Source organism: Melozone crissalis, unplaced genomic scaffold, assembly GCF_028551555.1.
Source record: "Melozone crissalis strain CALT ecotype California unplaced genomic scaffold, PUWL_Pcris_2 ptg000017l_1, whole genome shotgun sequence".
Lineage (NCBI taxonomy): Eukaryota > Metazoa > Chordata > Aves > Passeriformes > Passerellidae > Melozone > Melozone crissalis.
In genome coordinates this window covers 1,250,410-1,274,198 of record NW_026535795.1, presented here as the reverse complement: position 1 = coordinate 1,274,198, position 23,789 = coordinate 1,250,410, and the positions used below count along the sequence as shown (strand labels likewise).

At 50.7% G+C, this 23,789-nt stretch overlaps 1 protein-coding gene across 1 annotated transcript in view; it reads left to right on the top strand.

Annotated features, from left to right (window-relative positions):
• Positions 1–23,789, top strand: part of NFATC2 (nuclear factor of activated T cells 2) — a 120,952-nt gene that overhangs the window by 12,075 nt on the left and 85,088 nt on the right. The window contains exons 4-6 of the mRNA XM_054274882.1: positions 8,426–8,628; positions 10,432–10,604; positions 19,587–19,727. Of these exons, the coding sequence (XP_054130857.1) occupies positions 8,426–8,628; positions 10,432–10,604; positions 19,587–19,727 (517 nt within the window). The remainder of the gene's footprint in view (positions 1–8,425; positions 8,629–10,431; positions 10,605–19,586; positions 19,728–23,789) is intronic.

Here is a 23,789-nt window from a genome sequence, read left to right as displayed (position 1 = left end):
GCCAGAGCCTCAGGGCAGCTGGACATGGGGAGGGGACATTGGCTGTGCCAGGAGCAGGGGGAGAAGCCCTGCAGGCCATGGGGTGCTCACATGTCTGATTTCAGGGCCGTGGAGAGTCCCATGGGGGAGCACAGGCTCCCAGCTCAGGTGTTTGAGTCACTCCTGGGAGGAGTTTACAGCTCGTGTTAGCTGTAGGGAAGCCCAGGTTTTAGGGGTGTGAGTATCCCCAGGGTGTTAAGGTGCTGAGAATAGCCAGGAGATGCTTTGTAGCCAGGACAAAGCTGAAGGTTCCCTGCTCCTTCCATCCTGCAGGTCCCCCTGGTCACTGAGACCACAGAGGAGGGGGAGGCACCTTTGGTTCCCAGCTTTTTCCCAAAGCTGCTTATTTGTACCCAGCTGCTCCAGTCAGGGCTGTGCAAGAGCCTGTCCATTGGGAAAGGCAGGGGCTGCTCCTGTGCAAAGAGCTGGGATAGAGGTGGCAGAGCAAACACACCCTGGAGTGGAATGGCACAGGTTAAATTCCCACTGTTTGCCTTGGTACAAAATCCAAGTGCAGAGCAGGGCTGCCAAACCCCGGTGCTCAGGTGAGGGCAGGGGCAGGCACAGGGACCCCCAGCCCCTCCAGCCCCGTGTGCCAGGCTCCCCTTGCTTCTCTCCAAGCAGGAAAGCTGTGCAGAGAGGGGCTCCTGTTCAGCACAGCCAGCCCAACGCTCCCCTGGGTTTAACTTTTAAAAATTGTGGTGGCTTTCACTGCCTCTTTTTATTTTTCTTATTAAAAAGAAGCTGGAATGGCAGAGTTGTTAGTGGAGCTCACAGGAGCTGCTTTACAATAACAAACGTATGTTCCACTTTCCTTTTATATTTGAATTTTGCCGTCTGTGTTTTCTTGTGGTTTCGCAGTCAAAGGAGACATTGTTTCTTAGCCTGGGCTTCCCATGGGGCTCTGACTTTTAACTGTATGTGACTTCCAACATTCAGCTAATTCATTGGTGTGTTAGTGAAACCAGAGCCTTTGATGGAAACTCAAAACCAAATCACAGCTCGTGGGGTGATTCGCACTCTCACACGTGGGCCGGGCTGGAGCTGAGCTGCTGAAACCCTGTCAGCCCTGTCAGCCGGGGGGGTTTGCTGCCCAGGGCACATCCCAGAGCTGGGTTTGTCCTTTCCCCACCTTCCCCAGGCCCCTGGGCAGGGCAGGGCCCGGCCAGGCTGCGCTGGAGCTGCCGGTGCTGCGCAGCATCTTTGTGCCGCCTCTGGCCTGCTCTGGAGCTGGGCTTGGCTGCTGCGGGGTTTGGTGTGACAGAGCACCTGCACCTTTCACACCTGATTTACTGCAGGGCTGCAGGGCTTGTTTGCACAGGGATCCTTGCAGGGGCCTCTGGAGCTTTGAGCTCTGGGTTTATTTACTGCTGCAGGCATTGATGTGCAGTGGCCAAACCAGAGATTTCAGCTGCATCTGGGAAATCCTCTTCAGAACCAGTGTGCCATCAAATGTGAGGGTAGGTCAGCAGCCCCCGTGCTGTGCTGCAAGCATGGCTGTAATTCTGAGTGGAGGTGAATGAAAAGCTCTCACTGAACCTTCTGAGCCTGATTGAGAATACATTGCTTTTGATGGAGAGGAGTTTAGGCAGAGGTGAGGGGAAGCAGTGTGTACCAGCTGGTTTGAGGGGGATGCCTGTGCTGTGCAGGTTTTGTGGGTCACGAATACTCCTGGAAGAGGCAGCAGCAAGATTTAGTTATTCTTTGCTGTAGGTTCTCACTGCAGGACTGTGCCTGTGGGGTCAGCGTGCTGTAAAGCAAAGCTGGAATTTCAGGTGTGGGCACTTCCAGCACAGAGCTCACCCCATGCAGAGCCTGCTGCAGGAGGAGTTCACACAGGTGGGCAGTGTCCTGTAAACTCCCACCAGAGCTCTCTGCTCACAGGCTTCCTGCCCACTGAGCCTCCAGCTCTCCCTTGCTCTCTCAAGACTGATGTCTGTGCAGGTGGAAGTGCCCTTGTCACCATGGCTGCTGTCAAGCTTTGTGGCACACCAGGGTGGCACAGGGGATGCTCCTGGGGAAGGATGAGCTGAGTGTGGCAGAGGAGGGTGAGGTTTTAGAAAAGCCCTGCTTTGCCACCCTCTGCTGTGCTCCAGCTGGGCTGGGGCTGTTCTGACAGCTGGCAAGGGTCCAGCTTTGCTAACTGGTGCCAGAGCCCCGTGCTGAGGGACTCCCCCGGTGTGATTCTGTCAAAATCATCAAATTTTCACCCTCTGGTTTCCTGGTGGCACAGTCAGTTCTGTCGTGCTGGGGAGGTTTAGCTCCTTTGTCATGAGTGTGCATGGAAGTGCTTTAATGGCACAGCTGGTTTTCTTAGCCAGCTGCGAAGATGAGAGCTCCAAACCCTCCTCCCTGCACACGGACAGATGCATTGTGCCTCTTCTTTTAAACTCATCTGAGATAGCCAAAGCATCCTGAAAACAGGAGCAGCTCCTCACAGGGGCAGGGAAACTGGAGCCCAGAGAGGAAACAACTTGCTTACACTGCGGTGTGAGGTCAGTCAGGAGCAAACCCTCCTGACTGCTTTCTCCAGGGGCTGCTGTCTCTGTGTCCCAGACAGAGACATTAATTATTGTTATATTATCCCCATCTGAAAGCAGAAACCCCAGTAAGACACTGGGAGTCTGGTTGTCATTTACTGTAAGGAACAGCAGAGCAAGTGAGATTCAACCCTTGGAATTTTGACTAAACTGTCACCAAAATAAGAATCACTTAAGACTGAGTATCAAAAAATTATAATTTAGCAGAATCAGATGTTCAAAGGATTGTCTACAGAGGGTTTTTTAGACAGCTTTGGTAGGGAGCAAAAGGAACTAAGGCAAAGATTTCCTTCTGGTTTGCGTTCTTTTGCAGTGTCCCAAGTACATTAAATTGAACAAAACCATGTGAGAAGATTGGGCTTTGTTGCTCAATGTCAGCTCTAAGTGAAGCAGGCAGAGGAGCTGCTACATGATACAGTGGCTGGACGAGGTCTTTGTTGAATTCCTGACAGTTATTGATATGCCACTCTCCCTGAGACAATGCAGTGACATTTTCCATCTCGCTACGAGTATTGTTGAGCAAAGACCTCCCCAGAAAAATCCTTGTGGTCAGCGGGTATTAACGATGGGGATTAACGATCCAAATCCGAGGCTGGAGCTGTTTGCAGCAGGCAGGGGGGACAGAACCGGGGCAGTTGGCCCGGAGCATCATCTCGGAGGGTCTGAGGGGCTCGGGGGCAGCCCTGGGGCCGGCTGGCGGTGCCGGAGGGAGCAGGGCAGGCAGGGGGGACCAGAGCATCATCTCGGAGGGTCTGAGGGGCTCGGGGCAGCCCTGGGGCTGGTGCAGGGCCGGCTGGCGGTGCCGGAGCGGAGCAGGGCAGGCGGCCGGGGCACCGCAGCCCCGCCGGCCGGGCAGCCCCGCTTATCTCGGGCACGGCAGCAGGAAGGGAGCCCCGGAGGAAGCGATTTCTCACGGCTTTGTGCTCGCTGCTCGTTGAACGCTGCTCGCCCGGCTCCGGGAGGGGTGTGAATCACCGAGCTGGCCACACACATGCACATCCCCAGCGACTCCAGGGGACTCAGCCGGGGATCCACGGTCACGGACCAAAGCCCGGCTTACCCCGAGCTCAGAGACCGGGGGACCGAGTGCTTTCGAGCAGATACAACTCCAACCCTAGAGAATCCATTCCCCACGTTTATACTTTGCTCCTGGCCACGGCTTGCCTTGTCTAGACAGGAAAGTGCTTTAAAGATGCAGCTTTGTCCATCCCAGGGAGAAAGACCTACAGGCAGAGCTCTGTTGGGGTGAAAGGGAAATACATGACTGCCTTGTACTCTCTAGAGCAGTCGGGCTCACACCGCTCTTACTGGGGCACTTCAAGCACACAGTACCAGCTGCAGATGCTGCTGCTTTCAGCGTGCAAAGCCAGCCCTGCACGGAGCATTTTGATGTGCAGCAGCCAAACCAGAAATCCCCGAGAAAATTTGGCTCCGCAGCCCAGCAGTGAAAAGGCAAAGCATGCAATGCTGCTGGGAACTGAGGTGCTGCAGCTGCTGAGCGGTGCCTGAAGTGCCAGTTTGGGGTGCTGGCAGGATGGGATCAGCATTCCCTGTCAGCATGCCCTGCAGCAGAGCAGGATGGGATCAGCATTCCCTGTCAGCATGCCCTGCAGCAGAGCAGGATGGGATCAGCATTCCCTGTCAGCATGCCCTGCAGCAGAGCAGGATGGGATCAGCATTCCCTGTCAGCATGCCCTGCAGCAGAGCACAAGGCACCACGAGTTTCTCGCTGGGCTTTGGCTGCTCACCCTCTGCAGGACCTGGGAAATCACTGCCCCTCTCTGGCCTGGCTTCTGGGTAAGAATAAAAAAAGTTATTTATTTTCTATGAATCTCTCTTCTTCCTGCTGATAATGTAATTCTACATAAATTGTAATAATATTTAAATTCAAGAACGCATATCCCAAATTGAAAGATGTAAATTTCAAAATTGCATTGATTTCCCCCTGTATAGGTATGTTGTTATCTACAGGTGATCACCTACAGAATCTTTAAAGAATTTGCCTTGCTTTCTGGCTCTGCTGTCAATGTATCCCTTGATTTCAGCACAACTGAGCAGTGTTGCAGCCTGTGCTCTTTGTGCAGCCCAGCACTGACCCTGTGTTTCACATCCCTCCGGGCAGGGGCACTGCCAGTGCTTGGGTGCAGGGTTTGGTTCATCTCTGCACTGGGCAGGGAATGGTTTAGAAGGGAATTGACACCTCTGTGTTTAAGTTCTGTGTATTTGGAGCTGGGTCTCAGTTTGTGAGGAGACCTGAGTTTTGGAACAGGGCAGGAGAAGTGTTTCATGTGCCTGATGTGTGCTCCTGATGGCTGCAGTGCCAGGGCCATCACAGGGTGGTGTTGGGTGTGTAACTGAACAAACTCAGCAGCAAGGGCACATCTGCTCGTTTTTGCATACAGAATTGCACAGGTGCCTTCTGCAAATGACACTCAAATCCTCCCCTTTCCCAAATTTGACTGGTATTGATCCATGGATGGAGTGCAGAATGAGTTTGATTCCTGCAGAGGTGAGATGATGCTTTTAATCGTGCCACACATTTCCATTTTGTTTAGAAACCCAATCATAGCAGCAAACCAAACAAGAAAAGTCTCCTTGTTTTCAGAATGATGTTATTTGTTTATCTGCCGAAGTGCTTTGCATTTCCTCAGGTCACAGACCAGCCTATGTCTGGCTGTGTTAATATTGTAGGAGTTAGGCAAAAGCAAAGTTTAAGAAAAATCTTTCAACTGAAAGAAATAGGATCTTAAAGTCCCAAAATAGAGTATGGAAAGGTACACATCATGTCTGGCTTCTCTTTCCCCTTGTGGCAAATGTGACTCAAAGGAGTTGGGTTTTTTCCAACTCGATCTGTATACAGTTTGGGGGAGTTTTATTGTGAATAGGTCACCTTATAATACACAAAAATATTTCCTCCCAGAGTTCTGTATTCATAAATCTTTCTTGATCCTCACTCTCTTGAAACTGAAATCCAGATTTTGTTTTCTTCATGGAAAGAGAAGTGAGAAAGAGTGAAGGCGCACCTTGGTATGGGGCTGGTGCTCCCCTGACAGGGCTTGGAGGGAGCAGCTCTGATGAGCAGAACAACTCTGAAACACAGAGATTTTAGAGCCGTTTCATTGTTGCTAAGGGAGGAAAAAATGAATTTCGAAGTTAGAATTTTAAAAAGCATTTTAAATCTTCACTTCCCAAAGTTTGTTTAAGGGTCAAATTTTTTCCACCTTTGCTTCTCCAAAGAAGAGATCGGTGCTTTGGTTAAATACTAAAGCAGCTGCCTGGTGTAGTGGAGGTGAGTGTTTGCTGACAGTGACAATCCTCAGCAGTTCAGTTTTAAGAAGAGACATACCTCTGCAGCATGGCTCTGATGGGTTCTGCCATTCTAGCTCACAGAATTTTCTCTACACAAAAGCAGCACAGATGCTCTGTCCCTGCTGAGCAGGGCGGGCATCACTGCTCCCTGGTGCTGGTAAAGAGAGAGCTGCTGTGACATGACCAGAGCTGTGCTAAATTGGTGGTGAAGATGAGTGTAAAACTGATTTTCAAGTTCCTGGAGTGTTTCTGTGAGCTGTTCATCTCTGGTTTTTTATTAAGTCATCCTGCTGTGAAAGGTAGATGGAAATGGTTGTCATTCATAGCAAGTGAAAGGTAGATGGAAATGGTTATGGTAAATGGTCACCTGTATTAGCCTTGAAAATGCTAATATTTTCAGGCAATATAGCCCTTGAGCAATCAATTAGCTCAAGGATAAACCCTTTTAAATGGGGACACTTGACTCTTTTACATATATTTTTTCTCTTTGTATTTGCATTTTATAATGCTATTCTGATTTTACAATTACATCATCCCAGAGCATTGCCATAATACCATAAATTACAAAGAAAGAAGTCATTTTCTTCCACTGACCAAACTGATTTAAAATCTGGTTCTGTGGAGGATCAGGAGGCCTTTTACTGTGTGTTTTATGCCCCTGGGCCAGCAGATAATACAGACAGTGCCAATGAACAGGGAATCAATTCCTCTCTTCTCTAAGTCTGTATGCATTCATACAACACACACCCACAGACATGCACATTATTGGACAACCATGAGTAGTTTTGTCTTGGGAACTCATTCTGTACATGAGCAAACACCACTTAAAATGACTTTTAAAGGTGGCCAGTATGAAAACCTGTGTATGTAGCCAGTTCTGTTACAGCTGCTACTGACTGTGCTCACTGGGGGCAGATTTTCTTTTGTAATTTATTATCTGTTTTCCTCCCTTTCAGTCTCCCACCCATAACTCTGGGATTTTGTTCTGCCAGTGCAGAGGGGAGAGCAAAAGCTGCTTTGCTGTCACTGTAATAACCCCTCCTGCCCAAAGGATGCAGGGAAAGAATTACTCTGTCCACCAAGAATTACTCTGTCAGGCATGACAATAAACACACTCAGTGCTCAAAAACTGCTCTTCCCTCACCCCTTGTGCAGACAGGATGGCTTTTGGTGATCCAAGGGCTTTGCTGAAGGCCAGGAAAGGCTGGATTTTGAAAGCCCTGTGCTTAGGGTGGGTTTCTGTGGGGGTCCCAGTGGATCTGGGCTGTGGATCAGCAGGGGCTGTTCCTCCATCAGTGCCTGTTCCCAGCAGATCTGTCATTTTGGCCTCTGTTGCCTTTCATCTCCCATCTGCTTTATCCGTTTCTGAATGTGCCCGTGGCTGCTGCTGTATTTCTCACACTCCTGGCCATGCTGTGCCTCCAGTGCCAGCCCTGGTGCTCCGAGCCCGGCTCCCTGCTCCTGCCCTGGCTCCCAGAGGCAGCTCAGGGTTTGCACAGAGCCTCCTGCCCCATTCCCCCCCTGTCCATCTCCAGAACTCTGCCAGTGAGGTGTGGGACGGTCCGGGCTGTGCCTGGGCTGGGCTCTGCAGTTTGCTCTACAAAACCAGGGCCTGGTGCCTTCAATGGAGCTGTTCCTGGAGCTGTCCATGCCAGGGCAGGCTGCTCACTCAGCCCCGCCAGGGCTCTCTGGGGCACAGCCCCTGGCTTTGCTGCCTCCAGAACGTGTGCTGGGTGAGGAGTGGTGGCTCTGCAGAGTGAGTGTCACTTACATCTGCCACACTGGAGGAAGGCTGCCAGCGCTGCATTGATGCTGCATGTGGTTCCCTTCCAGGGGGGAATTAATCCTTCTGTGCAAGGATACCTCCTGCTGACTGGTGAAAAGAAAAAAAAGGAAAAAAACCCTGGTTTGGCCATGAATACCATTAGCTTAATCTTCCTTTTCTCTGATCTTCCAGTACTATTTGCTTTGTATGGCTTCATCAAGGTTTTGTGTGTGGACAGAGTAATTGAAAACAAATTTAGCATGTCTCAGACCATAAAGTTCCCTTTCAGCTCGATCCCTGGCTATGTGGTAGATAAATGTCTGGTTCTCATTTTTGGTTATGTGAGAAATTTAGAATGGTTTGATTTGTAATTTTGAACGTTAATAAGGAAGGAGAAATTTCCTTGTCTCCCGCTCTATGGAGGCACTCTGGTTTCCTTGCAGCAAATGGTGTTTATAAAAAAAAACAACAAAGAAGACAGAATAATGTGTGTCCTTGAGGCCTAGAAACCCCAGGCTCCGAGGTCAACTAAGCCATCCTCGTGATGTTCAGTCCCAGACCCAAAATTCCATTTCTACCTGTACAGGTGGTGTTTTAGTATAGTGCCAGAGGAATGGTTGAAGGTGAACCAGCAGCTGGGGGAAGGATGAGTTTCCAAAAGCAGTGAATCAGTGCAGATACCCACATTTATCTGCACATGCCTGCAAACCTCCTTGGTTTCCTGAAGGCCTTGCAGGCCCAGTGTGTGACAGCAGTTTCCATGTCTCGCCAGCTGCACGGCTACATGGAGAACAAGCCCCTGGGGCTGCAGATCTTCATTGGCACGGCGGACGAGCGCATCCTGAAGCCCCACGCCTTCTACCAGGTGCATCGCATCACCGGCAAAACCGTCACCACCACCAGCTACGAGAAGATCATTGGCAACACCAAGGTGCTAGAGATCCCCCTGGAGCCCAAAAACAACATGAAAGCAACGTAAGTAGATTTCTTTTTGTTAGCGAGGTTGAGGTGGATGGAGTTGGCGCTGAAGTTCTTTCTCTTGGGAAAGGAGATTAAAAGAATAGTGATGCTCTGGAGGGACTCCCCTTTCCAGCACGCTGGGGTGGTTTGTGAGGGCAAGGCCCTTTTACAAAACCAGCTACAACTCCTGGGTTAAAGCTGTTGGGAGAGTTCCCATCCAGCAGGTGACCATGCAGGCACTTCTGCTGTGTGTTCCAGTTTCTGCAGTGACTGTGCTGTAATCACAGGATGGTTTGGGTTGGAAGGGACCTTAAAGCCCATCCAGTGCCACCCCTGCCATGGCAGGGACACCTTCCACTGTCCCAGCTGCTCCAAGCCCTGTCCAACCTGGCCTGGACACTTCAGGGATGGGACATCCAGTGTCTCACTAATCCATCATCTCACAGTCAGAAAGGGTTTGCAGTGCACTCAGGAAAAGAAGACTCAAATCTCAGGTCCTTGTGCTGCAGTGACACTGTGAGGAACAGGGCTGGGATGCATTTTACAACATTTAATGGAATACAAAGCATCTCTTCTGAACTCAGTCAAGTGCTCTGGCCATGAGAGCTCCTCTTGTGATAGGTTAACAGAAAAGCAAGTACAGGCACATCTTGTCTGTATTACTCCTTCCAGTTTTATGGAGGCAGAGGGATGAAGTGGGCACCAGTCTGAAAACTTCAGGCTTGAACGTGTGCCAGGCATGAGAGTGATTGCTCTGCAGAGGGAAGAGCTGTATCTTCATCCTTCAGAGGAGCCTGACAAAATTGGCACAGCAGTTATGTTTTTAAGCCCCCCTACTTCATTGCAAAATCCTCATTCTTTCTTCATATTTTTTTAGAAAATATACTTCATTCCTAACAAGGAACCCTGGAATAATAAACCCCTGCACATATGTAAGGGCAAGGAACAGGGTGGGTGTAGGAAGCAGCTTGGGGCTTATACCTCCCCAAACGTGATTTTAATTCATATCATGAGAAGAGAAATGATGTGTTTTTAGAACTGATAACAAAATGGGCTGGCAGTGCCTGTTTAATAGCAGTGCTCACTGCCTGCTCTGAGAACTATTGCTGAGTTTGACAAATAATTGTCACATTTTCCTAACGCAGGCATGTTTGCAAGGTTACAATGGACTCTGGAGAAGCCAATCTGCACTTACACCAACTATTAAGTTGCAGTGCTGATTTAAGCAATCCTAATCCTTTCATTGCTGCTCAGCCCCATCCCACTCCCTGCACTTTCCCTTTGTGCAGGGACACAGTGAATGGGAGAGTGTTCCCAGGCAAGGCAAGAGCAGATATTCAATGTCCCCGGGCTTTGGAGGATGGCACAGTGACCTGGGCCAGGCTGCAGCAGTCAGGAGGGGACAGCAGTGCGGTCCCTGCTTTGGAGCTGAATTCCACGTGCCTGGCTGGTGCAGGCAGTGGGGATTCTGTAACCAGCTGCCTGAGCTGCTGTGATTGCCCACGGGGCTGAGCCGCCCTGCACAGGCGTGGGCAGGGAAGGGATGCTGGGCAGGCCCTGGGAGAGCTGCTGCCCTGGGGAGGGCTCTGCCTGCTGCTCTCCTGTGCTTAGCACTGGGAAACAAGATTTGGGGTTTTAATGCTTGGAGAGCAGCTCTGCTGCGGCCAGAGAGCGGGGAGAGGCCCAGCAGCACCCCTGGTGTGCTGCACGTTTGGGGATGTGTGGATCCCAAGCAGACCCCACGCTCGGAGCTGCTGTGAGCCCCGGGAGGGAGCAGGCCCCGGGCAGAGCAGTGAGTGGGCTCTGTGTGTGTTGCAGCATCGACTGCGCGGGGATCCTGAAGCTGCGCAACGCGGACATCGAGCTGCGCAAGGGCGAGACCGACATCGGCCGCAAGAACACGCGGGTGCGCCTGGTGTTCCGCGTGCACATCCCCGAGCCCAGCGGCAGGGTGGTGTCCCTGCAGGCGGCCTCCAACCCCATCGAGTGCTGTGAGTATCCCTGCACTGCTGCTCTGCTGTCCTCCGCGCTGGCAATGCCCGCTCACAGCTCCCTGTGCCAGCTGTGCCTGGGGGGCTGCGGCTCTGCCTTCCCTCCAGGCACTCCCTGTCCTCGGAGAGGTTTGGGGGGCTTGTGAGGACAGCAAGCTCTGTGCTGCAGGTCTGGGGGCCTCTGCAGAGTTCATTTATCAGTGCATTGCTGCTGGCTCCTGCTGGCTCTCCTAGGAGCAGCATGGGGTGTGTGTAGGGCCACACCTGTGCTGTCCCTGTTGGTGAAGTGTGCAAGCTGTCTGCTTTCCTGGCTTTAGCTCAACTGGAGGCACAATCAGAACTCGTCCTCCACGCACTGGCAGGTGGCTGGAGGTTTGAATTCACACTGGGCTGGCTCCAAGCACTGTAGCCTGTGCCAGAGGAGTGTGACCAGGGTCCTCTGGTCGGAGCTGTGGCAGCAGCACAGCTGGAGCGGAGGGACTGCTCTGATTCTGAGGTCTGGTGCATACTGGTCATTGTTTTTTTCTAGCTGTCAGTGCCAAGGGGTGCACAGCTCAGGAGGCTGAAGCACAGGTGGTTCTGGTATTCCCCTGAGGGACAGAAGAAAACTGGCAGTTCTGATTTCTGAAGTGCAAATCCTATAAATGTGTGAGCTCAAAACCTGCACCTCCCACTCATTATAACTGATTGGATCCTGAGAAAGAGAGGCCTCTGATGAGGCCCCCCGTGTCACAGTCATTTCTGGAAGGGTTCTACCTACTTTACTGGTTCCTGTGCATCCTGTGATGCTTTTTGTTATTAAATGGTGCCTTTTTGTGGTTTGGGGATTTCACAAATACATAATGAACAGTTTTCCTCTGCCTTTGCTGAATGACTCACCCCTTTAGCAGAACCTGTCTTGCCAAAAGTCATGTGAGAAAAGCCATTGAGTCTCTCATGTGTGAGTTGTATTTATTGAGATGCAGACTTTACTTAAATACAGCTGCTTGGCATGAGAGGAGCCAGTTCTGGGTGGGAAATCAAACTGGCTGGTGAATTATTGATGACATTTCTGAAAAAGCAGCACAAGTGAATAACCCAGGCAAGGCTGGGAGAGGATGATGGCTATGGATGATCTCTTGGCAGTGTTTCTGAGAAGGTACCAACTATCAGAACATTTTAGCAGCTGTCTGGGCACTGTGATGGGGAAGGGACAGCAGTGGGAGCAGCCAGCACCTCTGTCCATGGGAAATTGTCCCGTTCCTCCCTGGGAGCAGGTGGCTGGAACAATGGTGGCCTCCACCCCAAACTGCCCCTGTGGAACAAAGGTCCATTTGCCAAAGGAAGCACTCAGAGAGGAGCTCCTGGGCTGGGGAAGCTCCAGGTGTAACTCCTACACCCTGCAGGCAGGAAAACAGGGGAGGCTAGCCTGGATCCCACAGGGACCCCACAGATCACCCCCACCTACTCAAATTCTCCTCAGGAAAAGCAAGCATGAGTAAGCCAGGCATTCCTGGGGCCTTCCACAATGGCACCTTGTGTTTGTGCCCATCACTGCGTTTCAAGCAGAAATCCAGGCATGGTTTGCAGAATAAATCACATTTTTCTGAGCTCTATGCACACACCTAATTTGCCTGTGCAGTGAGTGCTGTGGCAGAGCCTTGGTGAAGGTGCTGAGGCATTTATTCTGAGATGTCTTTGCATTGATGAGTCTTAGGGGTATTAAAAAGCCAAGGGTGGAGATACCAGTATAAGTGGCTTATTGTTAGTGGAGTTTTTTTATAATTAAACTATTAAAATATTGGCTGCATAGAAGACAGCAAAGCTCCTACAAGAAAAAAAAAAAAAGTATTCTTTTATACTTTTATACTTTGATCCCCAAGGAAATAAAATGAGAAAGTTTTATTTTTGGAATAGTGGATATACAGGCAGTTTGGGGAGATATGTTAAGGACTGTGCTTTTCTGCACTCAAGGAAGCAGGGAATGAAGTGATCTGGAGTACTAAGCCTCTGCCATTTAGTGTGTATGTTGCATATTTAGCACTGGTTTTGCATTTCAGTAGCAGTTCCTATCTCAGCCTGGTTCTGGGAAGATAGTTAAAACATCAGGGGGCTCAGCCAGCATTAGCAGTGCACCTGGATCTCACTAGAGGTGTAACCTCAGCCTGTCCCAGCCAATCTGCACACCTTGCAGGGCTCCCAGGTAGGCTCAGGTAAGCTCAGGTGCCCTGCCAAGAAGGGGCCCTGGGGCTGGGGGATGTTTTCTTCTTGTCCCACCTTCTGTGCTGCTGGGATTCACTTTTTCCCCCTTTGTTTTCTGGTTTGTTTGGGTGTTTTTTGCCCTGGCCAGCTGAGAACCCTAATGCCAGGGGCTCTCCTCAGGATCCCCCTGTCTGGTAGCAGAAATGCTGTCCCTCTGGGAAGCCCTGGTGAGCAGCAGCTCCAGGATCACGGCCCATTTCCCTTCCCAGGATACCAACAGAGTATCCGAGCTCTCTCCTCCCCAGAAGCTGATCCCCAGGAATTCCCAGCAGTGTCAGCAGATCATTAGCTGCAGTGAAGCAAGAACTGTGAACCAGCTGCTTTTCAGAGGGCTCTTTGATTCCACCTCATCTGTGTCACATTCAGCACTGACAGATTTTCGGAGGGGATTTCACAGGTTCAGAGCCTCACCCGGAGCGAGCTCCTCCCCAGGAGCTGTGTGGGAGGACAGGGGGTGATGTGTGGTTAGATGAACACTTGTGCTTTAAAATGGACCTCAGACCCACACAGGCCTGCACCGCTCAGCAGCTTTTCTCTGCTGTTGCCTGTTGGTTCATGCTGAAGCCCCTGGGGAGGCACAGGCATTTGAAATCCCTCTGAGAGCTGTGGCAGCAGGCAGGAATGGGAGACCACGCTGCTGCAGGTGTGTGCTGGAGAGGTGAGGGATCCCTTCTCCTGGTGTGCTGCAGGCTGGGCAGTGAAGTGCCAGCCCCAGGGGGAATGTGGGGACCCTGAGCTTGGCCTGGCTCCCGCCCCATCCCTGCCGTGTCCCCACGTCTGTCCCTGCTGGGACAGCTCGCTGCTCTGGGCTGGAACCAGCAGCGCTGGGTGAGCTCTGTTGGGCCAGCAGGGCTGTGGCAGAGCTGCTGGTGACAGTGCAGGTGAGGGTGACTGAGTTCACCTGGCCCTTCCAAAGCAGCCATGTACAAAATCACCCCTGGAGAGGCTGGGCACTGCAGCCTGTTATTTCTGAGCCGTGAGGACGATTTCTGTAACATCAGCTCCGTTCCTTTGCCTTTCCCCAAGCGCTGGAGCTCGTTCCTTGGGGAGTGGGTGGGCTCTGATGTTACAGAAATTGTTAACCCTGGGCTTCCTCTCCAGGGCAGATTTGTCATCACCTCTGGGAGTCAGGCTGGGTGCCCCAGCTCTGTTTGCACTCCTGGAGCAGAGCAGGAGCAGGATGGAATCCAGGGCAGCTTGTTGTGCTCTGTGCTGTCAGCAACCCAAAACTGCTCCATGCAAATGTCCGAGTGTGAGGCTCAGGGTGTCCTACACTGGGCCCCAGCTTTTATTCTAATGAATCCTGTTAAACCTTCCCAAAGTCTGTCACAGTTCTTGCTTTGCAGAGTCCATGTTTGCTGACTCTGAGCTGTGCTCATGAATCCCCTAAAATGCAAACTTAAATTGCACTTGGCACGAGAGAAGGGGACTAAAATCTTGTTCTTATAATAGATGTTCCGAGGTGGTAAAAAAGCAAAACAAACAAAACTCATTGCTAAAGAACCGTGTGTCCATCTAGAGGAATGTAAATAGTTTCTATTATTGACCGTATTTTGTTCCGTTAAATTGGGTCAAATTTCTTATTTCCCTTTAATCAATTTCCCTGGAAGTTTCCTTTATTTTTCTCTCCTTCTAGTAGATTTTCCCATAATATGAGACAATCCGAGCCTATGATTTGTGACACATTAATAACTGCAGAGGAAAGAGCTAGTCATGTACAAGAATGTTGTCTTGGCAAGGCAGCGAGTGCTTTTCCTCAGCTGGGAGTTGTGCTGTTGGAACACAGCAGCAGGCAAGAAGGAGCCCTGCTTTATTCAGATAGAAAAGCAGAAACAAATGGTCTCTTTGCACTTGGGAGATACCTATTTGCACGTTTAACCATAACCCTGATTATTATGGGAGTCTCATGGTTTCCAGTTGAATTAAATGAATTTTTCCCACTTTCATTTCAACTTCAAGACAGTCACACAGTTGGCTGCCAGTGCAGCTGACAGTAAAACTGGTGCTTTCTCTAAAGAACACCTTCTCTCTCTTGAGGCACAGGATGTAAAAGCTAATTCTGACAACATTTGCCACTCTGAACGTGCAGCTGAAATATTTCAGTCTTTAAAGCTGGAGTCAGAGTGAAGGGGATGCCAGCCTTGCTGTGGGTCAGCTCCTGCTCACTTCTTGCCTTTAGTGCAGCTGTGGTACAGGCAGACAGCCCAGCCCACAGAGCAGCATTCCAGCAGAGCACATCCCTGCCCGAGGAAGGGAAATGCTGTGCATACCCACAGGGATGAGTGACAGAGAAGGGAACCCAGGCCATGGCTGCCCTGTCATTCATCGCACACTGGCTTGCTGAGCTGGCTGCAGTTCATAGAAAGTTTCACACTTATCTGACACTGCTGCCATGGCTGCTTGTCACTTCTCCTTTGCGAGGACATCGTAAATTATCTGCAGAGGAGGAGGTGCAGAAAAGCTCTCTATTTTTGGTGCTTTTTGCTTGGATGGCTCTGCACAAACTGCTGATTAAGTCTTGCTGGCAGCAAATTAGAAACTGTTGTCAGTCACACTGTGTTCTTCTTTTCAGAGTGTTGAGACCACATTCTCAAGGTTTCCCCACGAGGGCTGGAAATTAGCTTTATTTACTTGGTTTGTACATCTTCCACTGCTCCACACTCCTACCAGGAGGGAAATGATCCCGTGCTCCTGATCAGAATGTGCTCCTCTCTAGGGTGCCTTGCTGGTGTCTCCCTGGCTGCTGGAGATGTCTCCTGCCCTTGGTGCTCCCATGGCTGCCCAGCTTTGTCTTTGCTCCCACTGCAGAGCCCAGGATGCTTCAGGGAGTGATGGAGGGGATCAAAGTCTCTCAAACATTAATTGTTGGATGAGTGTTGAGCACAGCAGCTCTGCTCCTATCAATCCTACCACAGCAGCTCGTGGTAAATAAACCCAGTGTGGCAGCAGGAATGAAATATTTGCTTTGGCTCATTGAGGTTTGCACCGAGGTGGAAGAATGAATCCCATACAAATTACACCTCTGCTATTGCTTCCAGGGGTCAGGGTTTCTTCAGCAGCAGACATCCTGCTCTAGCTGCTCTTCTCAAACCCAACAGGAATCAGGGGCTGGACCAAGAGCCTGTGGAGGTTTGCAAAGACGTGTCAGGGCTGGTGGGTCCCAGCTCGAAGGCTTCCAGCAGGCTGGGGTGAGCTCTGGGCAGGGGAAGGACAGAGGTGTCCAGAGAGGATCTGAATAATTGTTCTGGTGAGGCCACTGCACTGGGGTGCCAGTTGTGACCCCACCTCTCTTAAACAGCACATTTCTGGTTTATTGGCTTGTGAGTTAATCACAGGTAGCAGTGGCTTTGTCCTCACTGAGCTGTGCTGAGCTCAGTCCTGCTCCTCCTGATCAGGTGTCCCAAGGATCAGATCTCTGCTTCTCACTGTCAGCAGTGGGGACAAGAGAGAACCTGAGATCTGGGGTCAGTCTGCAGGTGTGGGAGAGAGCAGGAGGTCATCACAGAATTATAGAATTATAGAATGTCTTGTCTTGGAGGGGGCCTTAAAGCTCCTCCAGTCCCACCCCTGCCATGGGCAGCACCTTCCACCAGGCCAGGCTGCTCCTGCTGCCATTGTCCCTTGTCACCTCCCAGCAGCAGGGGGTGGCACCCTCGTGGGGGACATTTGGAGCTGCAGGAGACTTCTCCAGGTCATCACTTCTCTCAAAATGCCCTTTTCCCCTGAAAGGCAGATCTCCTCTCTGCTGAGGAGGAGAGGGGTGGATGCTGTGGGCAGGGGGGGAAGCAAGCCCCACCTTTGCCTGCCTTGGCACAGTCCCCATGGTCAGTTGTGCATCCCCATGAGATGTTCAGCCTGCTGCCCACCCTCAGCTTCTCTGCAGCTCTGGCACAGAGGGCTGGAGCTGTGGCAGCCCCTGCTCCCTGCAGGCTCAGCTCCCTGGAGGGGCTGCGGGGCCCAGACAGTGCCTCCCTTTCTGCCTTGTGTCACCGCATGCATTGTATTTCTTGGCACCACGAATCCATGACATCTTGATTTGCAAACAGTCAAATAAAATAGAAAAATAATGTCCCCTGTTAATAGGTTGACACACTGCTTCAGGCCAAGTGTGAGTATTTCTATAGCATTTGCTTTGCTGCCTTGTGTCAGTAACTGTTGCTATTGAAAGTAAACACCCCAACTGGTTAAATCAACAGTGTTTTGTTTATTCAAAGCTCATAAACTCCAGTAGCTGTAGGTCACTTTATGAAGTGTCAACCCCTGGGGGAAGAGAAGGAATAGTGTGAAATTATTGCATGCAGTGCACCCATCATGAGCCTTAGAGGAAGGGGATTTATTAGCAATTAATATTTCTTGCAGAGGAAAAAAAAATAATCCTATTGAGGCAGCTCAGCACTGAACCTTGAACCTCTGTGCTGGTGGAAATGGGGAAGGGGGTGAAGCCTTCTTACACACTTGGGTGAGAAAAAGAGACCTTGGAAAATGAAAAGTGGCTGGGGTTTTTTATTAGAAAAGGATTTCAGACCACCCAAAGGGAGGAGAGGCATTCAGGTACAACCGGGCAGGGGAAACCCTTCGGTGGTGTCTGCATGGGAGCTCAGTGGGACTGCTCCAGGCGGGGTTGTTGTGCAGCTCTGAGGCACAGGAGCCTTGCACACCCCTCCTGTGTCAGGGCAGGCACAGCTCTGGGGTGCCCCAGGCCACAGCAGCTCCCAATGTCACTGAGATGGGTCAGTGTCACTTGCAGGCTAAAATCTGTCCTTCCTCACGCTGAAAAAGCCTTGGAAACCACTGATCTGTGGGGTGGCAGGTACCAAGCTCTCTGTTAACACAACAAAGCTGGAAAGAGATGTAGGTTAATCTGGAATTTCAATGACTTAGGATGTTTTGGAAGTGAAATTTGGTGATTGAATAGGAATAAAGAGCATCCAGGGCAATGCTTAAATACTTAAATGTTTTCTCTTGACTGTTGTAGACATACTTTTTAATGATTGCTATTTACTCTTAAGCCTTTGTGGTTACAGATCTGTCTTTGTGATAAATCTAATTATGAACTCATCAAAAATGTTAGTATTTTGGGAAATAAATTAATCCTACAGCCATGTGAAAGAAATTAGCAATGTCTTTGAAAGTAATCTGAATATATATTTTTTAACTGGCAGTATATTGGCCCAGATGTTACATACTTGAAAAGAACAATGAGTCCTAAAGTAGTTTCAAATAGATTTCAAAAATGCCTCTCAAATGGTATAAGAAAGTTACAACTATTGAATTACCTCTATTCTTTAATAAGAGTCAAATCTCTGTCTGGTGTCTGAAGGGTTCAGCAGAGCTAGAAAAGTCGCTGTGAAAGGTTTAATGCTTGAGTTTTCTCAGCAAATACTCCAACATTTTCTCCAGGTGACGAGAGGATTTGGTGTTTGCGAGGGCTGCAGAGCAGCAGAGCAGTGCCAGGTCAGGTCACAGCCTGCCTGGCTGTGAGTCAGGGCCAGCCCTGCACGTCCAGGATCACATTCCCTCATTTCTGCCTCCGCAGCCGGCGTTCAGGGAAGGCACCGGTGCTCAGGGTCTCTGTCAGGGGGAGCTGAAATCCAGCCAAGGCAGCTGGGAAAGAGATGAGCAGGAGCCTCTGGAGGCCTTTTAGTGGGGCTGGATGGATCTGGAGGAGTCGGAGTGCAGGTCATGAACTCACAGCTCACCAGCCCCGAGCTGCTGCCCACCTGCTCTGCTCACAGGGAAGCTCCTGATGTTTTCCAGCTGTCTGTGTTGTAGGGAACACCTCTCACATCTTCACTTCCTTCAGCGCTCACCTCTCCATAGCAGACACTCGGGATGGCTCTGCAGGGATGGTCACCAGGGTTTTCCAAGGCTTTTCTGACCGTGCGGTGGCTGTTTTAATGGCATCACAGGAAAGCAGGTGGACAGATGGTGCTCTCCTGATTTTCTGGCCAGGGAAAGAGAGAATAGCTTGCTAAAATCACGCTCCAGATTTGTGGCCAAGAACAGGAAAGACCTTAGAAAGCCTTGCTGCCGTCCGTGTCCATCTGGATCCCACCCTACCTTTGCTTCCCTTGCCTTTCCCAGTCAGGCTCAGTCTGTGACACAGGGCCCTGCTCCTCAGGTGTTCAGGCTCCTGCAGAACGTGCTTGGAAAGCCCTGGGCTGCAGCAGTCCCGGTGTGACCCCTCCTGCTCACAACTGGGGTTCATGGCTGTCCCCAGGGCTCGGTGCCCACACTTGGAGCTGGAGATGGAGCTGTTGTTGGCAACCCCTGTGCCAGGCCTGCCCTGTGGGAGGCACTGGGATTTTGGAAAAGAGGTTCATTTTATTTTATTTTTTCCCCCTCTGAAGGAATTCAGTGTTATTCAGTGGAATCCTCTGTGCAGGTGGAATTTTTGGGCTCTAGGGCTGTAGTGTGCCTGCACTTGAAAATTTGGCCGTTGACTTGGAAACAGGCATGGGCAAGTTTCAGCTCATTCATCCAAGCTGTCCTTTCTCAAGGACAAGGAGCAGGGCCAGCACAGCTGAACCGCTGCAGCCAACTCCTGAATGTTTCCAAATAAAATGCCTTGAGTAAGTTTATTTTTCCCTCTCGGGCCTAAATTTAGCGCCCTGGAGAAGCTGCTTTGGCAGTCAGGGGATGGTAACGATGACAAGATCAATCTGTGGATAGTTCTGGGAAGATTTGGAAAGTCCTGGTAAAACAGAGCTGGTTTCATTCATGTTTGCAATTTGTCCACAGCCCAAAGGTCTGCTCATGAGCTTCCAATGGTTGAAAGACAAGACATTGACAGCTGCCTGGTTTATGGAGGACAGCAGATGATCCTCACCGGACAGAATTTCACAGCAGAGTCCAAGGTGGTGTTCACAGAAAAAACATCAGGTAAGGCAGGTTTTTCCTAACTTTCCCTAAGGGGATAAGGCAAAGCTGTAGTGCCAAATCTCATCATAAGGTTTGTGTCATGATTCTCAAGTGAGTAGTCCCATTCAAGTTCATGTAAGTAAAACCATGTGAGTAAAGTTAGACTTGGGAGCAACTGTTTGTGTTGTTGCTTCACAAGAATCCAGGCACTGGGAATCAGCAGGGACAGGATTTGTTAGCAGAGAAAGGAGCTGAGCACTACATGATCCTCTGTGCCTGTTTAATCTCATGTTTAGTGAATGCTACCATAGAAATCATCATTGAAATGAACATTTTTATTGATGTGAGCCACAGGCAAAGATTTTTTCTTCCCGCTAGAAATCTGTGTCAGAAAAGCAAACATAATGTGTCTTTTTATATAAAATTATTTTTATACATGATGAATCAATCCCTTCTCCTTCCATATTTTTGATTGTAAACTTTGTGTTCCCTTTGTGCTGTTAAGAAAACCTGGTCCTTGGAAGTTTCCTGTCAGTGAACTGAGGTAGAGGTACCTTAAGTGACATATCCAGTGCCTTGAAGGAGTTTAAGAGATTGCATTGTCCAAGTGAGCAGCATGTGCATGATCTATGGGGTGATGCCATTGGAAAAAAGTCAGAATCGAGCCAAAAATGAATGTACATTCATGAACATACATGGGCACCAGCTGGTGACATGGGGGGAAAAGCATCCTGTGGGTGCCAGCTCCTTCCCCCAGCAGCAGCAAGCCAGGCTGTTTGTGCAGGTATGGAAGGCTCTGAAGGGCTGTGGAGGTTCAGATGAGCCTGTGCAGTCAGAGGATTTCTTTTGGCACGCTCTGTTTCCTTTCAGCCCATGGATTAATTCCTTCCCCCTGGGCTGCCACTGTTCCACCATGTCAGCGCCTGGGGAAGGTGCTGGGGAACATCTTGGCAGCCTGCAGTGCTACCTGTCCCAAGAATGCTCTGCAGGAGCTGCAGGAGATGCCCCACTCACAGGAGGCAGCTCTTGGTGCCATTTCGAGGAAACGTCCCAAACGCCCTGCCCCTGTTTCCATAGGAGAGCAGAGAAGGCTCTGGCTGCAAGGGATGTTAGAAAGTAAAAAGAACAACAATATTTTCCACACTAAATCTAAAGCTTTTCTTCGCTGCTGGGGAAACTGCAGGGTTTTTTCCTCTTTTTTTTCCTTCCTGGTAGGGGAGAGACAGGACTTATCCCAGCAGCAGTGCCCAGTCTGGAGCAGGGATTTGCTTGCTGGTGTTCCATATCCTGCCTCTCCCCAGCCCTTGGCCTCTGCAGGCAGTCTCAGTCTGCTGGACTCTGAGTAAATGACTGGCAGAGGGGGATTTGGAGGATGGGAGGTCCAGAGTCAATTCCTCAGGCTGAATCAGAGGTCTGTGTGGTTTGCAGTGGGTTATCTGGGGGACTCTGTGCTGAGTGTGTTCCATAATGCAGCAGCACCTCTGGCAGAGGTGCCTGAAGGGCTTTTAAATGAAGATTGCTTTGTTTAGTAGGTGTATCCTTAGGTGAGGAAGGTTAAGAAGCTGAGCTGAATGTGCAGGTCATGCATGGGCTGAGTGCAGCAAACTGACAATTGCTTTGTGCCTGCCTTGTCAGAGGTTGATGAGTGTCCCAGCTCACCTGAAAATCAGGATCTTGTGCACTGAGGCTTTCAGCCTCCCTCGTTCTGCACTGTAGACAATTCTAAACATCTCTGTTGATGGTTGCCGTTGCCTTGGGCTGCAGGAGCCCAGAGCAGCGAGCCCGGCTGTGCAGCCCCAGGCGTCGATGGAGCAGTGCCTGGGTGGAAGGAGGAGCAGTCACCCACCCACGGCTCCCCTGCCCTGCACAGCCCGTGCAGAAAGTGCTGATGAGCTGCTCAGGGGCAGGGCAAGCCACAGGCACCGTGCTGGGGTGGGTGGCAGCGCAGCTCTGCTGACCCCAGCCGCAGCGGGCTGTGTCTGTTCCCGAGCGTGCCGCGGAGCCTGTGAGACAATCACACCTCTGGCGGGGCAGGAAGATGCAGCAAGCTCGCAGGGGAAGCTTGGTTTGCTTAGAGTTTCATTTTAACAGCTCACAAGCCTTGTCTGTGCTAGCAAGTGCTGCTGCATTTCCCACTTGTGCCGCCAGTTTTAGCTGTGCTGGTAACAGTGAGGGTGAGAGCAGCGGTGTAGGCAAACATCCCACAGCTTTGGGCACACCAGGCTCCACAGAGCTCCTTGGCTTGGGTGTCCAGGGTTTAGGGAGAGAGGGCTCTTTTCCCCCCAAACAAATCTTTCTTCAAGTATTTTAGCACAGCCAGATTTTGTGCTGTTCATTGTTCCACAGACTCTGGGTGCCCTTGGATCCGGGTGAAGCCGTGCTGGGAGGGCATCGCTCACGTGCTTTACAGAGCTGAGGGAGCTGCTGCTTGGGGTCACAGTTGTAAATTAGGTTTCATCCCTCTGGGGAACACTCAGAACCTCTGTCCATTTCCTCTGGATCTTGTAGACGATTCCTCACCCACCGTTAGGAAGGCAGAGGAACATGGAACTGGTCACATTTGTGACAAAAATACATCTCCGTGAGCAGTAATGAGCAGGCTTGCTTTGTCATTTCACAGAAGTGCAGATAGCACGTTTTTCCATAGGAATACCTGGAACAGAAGGACAATTCCTGCATTGTGGGGGTGTCACTGCGCAGTGAGTGGCGTGTCACGCGAGCCGCAGGCGGTGGCAGGAGCTGCTGGGGACAGGGCTGGGACAGGCTCAGGCTCAGCCTCACGACAGGAAACGGCAGCAGGAAACACAGAAGGGGCTGGAGCTCAGTGCTCCGAGGGATAAAGTGCTTGTGTTTGAAGTGCTGATGCATAAATAGCATTAATTTTCTGAATGCTAAAGTTTATCTGCACGCAGGCCTTAGAGTTCTGAGTTCTTCTTATGGTTATCTCTTGCTGATGCAAGATCATAAAACGTAGCTGCTGTGAGCCAGGGGAGCTCATGAATTCCCTAAGCCCAGCACACAAAGGCAGAGTTTGGCTGATGGAGTTTGAAGATCTGAACTTGGAGACACGTAACTGAGCCCAGCTAAGTTAAAGTAGGTCAGGGAAGTAACTGGATTGGACTGTATTCTTGTAATTCTGATCTGGAAGAGAAAGCTTGAAAAGCAGTCTTGGAGCTATCAAGGACTTGGAATAGGGTGAAGGTCGAGGGTGTTAGTGTTTGGTTGGGGCCCAGATCTTACAGTGCAGTTAAAAAAAGACAAGATCTGGAATTCCCCCTTTTATTTATTTTAATTGTCATGTAATAATTTGCAAGTCAGATGCTGGCTGCATTGTGTTTACTCCCAGTTGTGTACTGGTTACTGCTGCTCAGCTGTCAGTGATAGAGGAGGTTCGTGTTTCTCGGGGAGAAAAGTGCAAATGGGCTGTGATTTCCCCTGCCAAACTCTTCTGGTGGCCACATGGACATGGTGAATCATCTCTAGGACAATGTGGGTGGTGGAGGAACGGCCCAAACACAACGTCCATCCTTGGAGAGGCTCCACCAGAAATCTGCAGCTTGGGCCAGGCAGGGTGAGGAGAGGAGGTGCTGCCCGTGCCCTCTGAACTGGGGCAGCTGCAGGGCCCCCAGGTGTGCACAGCCACAAGATAACAAAATAAATGAGACAAGGTAAATCTGGCCGGCTCTGGAGCCCAGCAGTGGTGCTTGGACACACCTGGACGTGTCCTGGGACACACCTGGACGTGTCCTGGCTGCAGGCTCAGGCTGGGGTGTGCAGGGCTGGGTGCTGGTTGAGGTTTTGTGTGCACAGTGCCCAAATGCTGCGCCCCACGTGCTGGAAACAAGGCATGGGACGTGTGCCAGGGGATCCCAGGAGTCCTGCAGGACAATGCACTGCAGGACACGGTGGTGGGATGGCAGCAGGGCAGGTTTAATGTGGACAGAAGGTTGCTGCTGTGTGGGTTTGATGGTAGGATCGTGTTCTCTGTGGGAGACATGGAAGGAAATTCCTGCTCTGTCTACAGCAGTGTTCCCCTTTTTGCTAGGTCAGTTCCTCACTGTGCTCCAAACAGGGAGCTGAAGC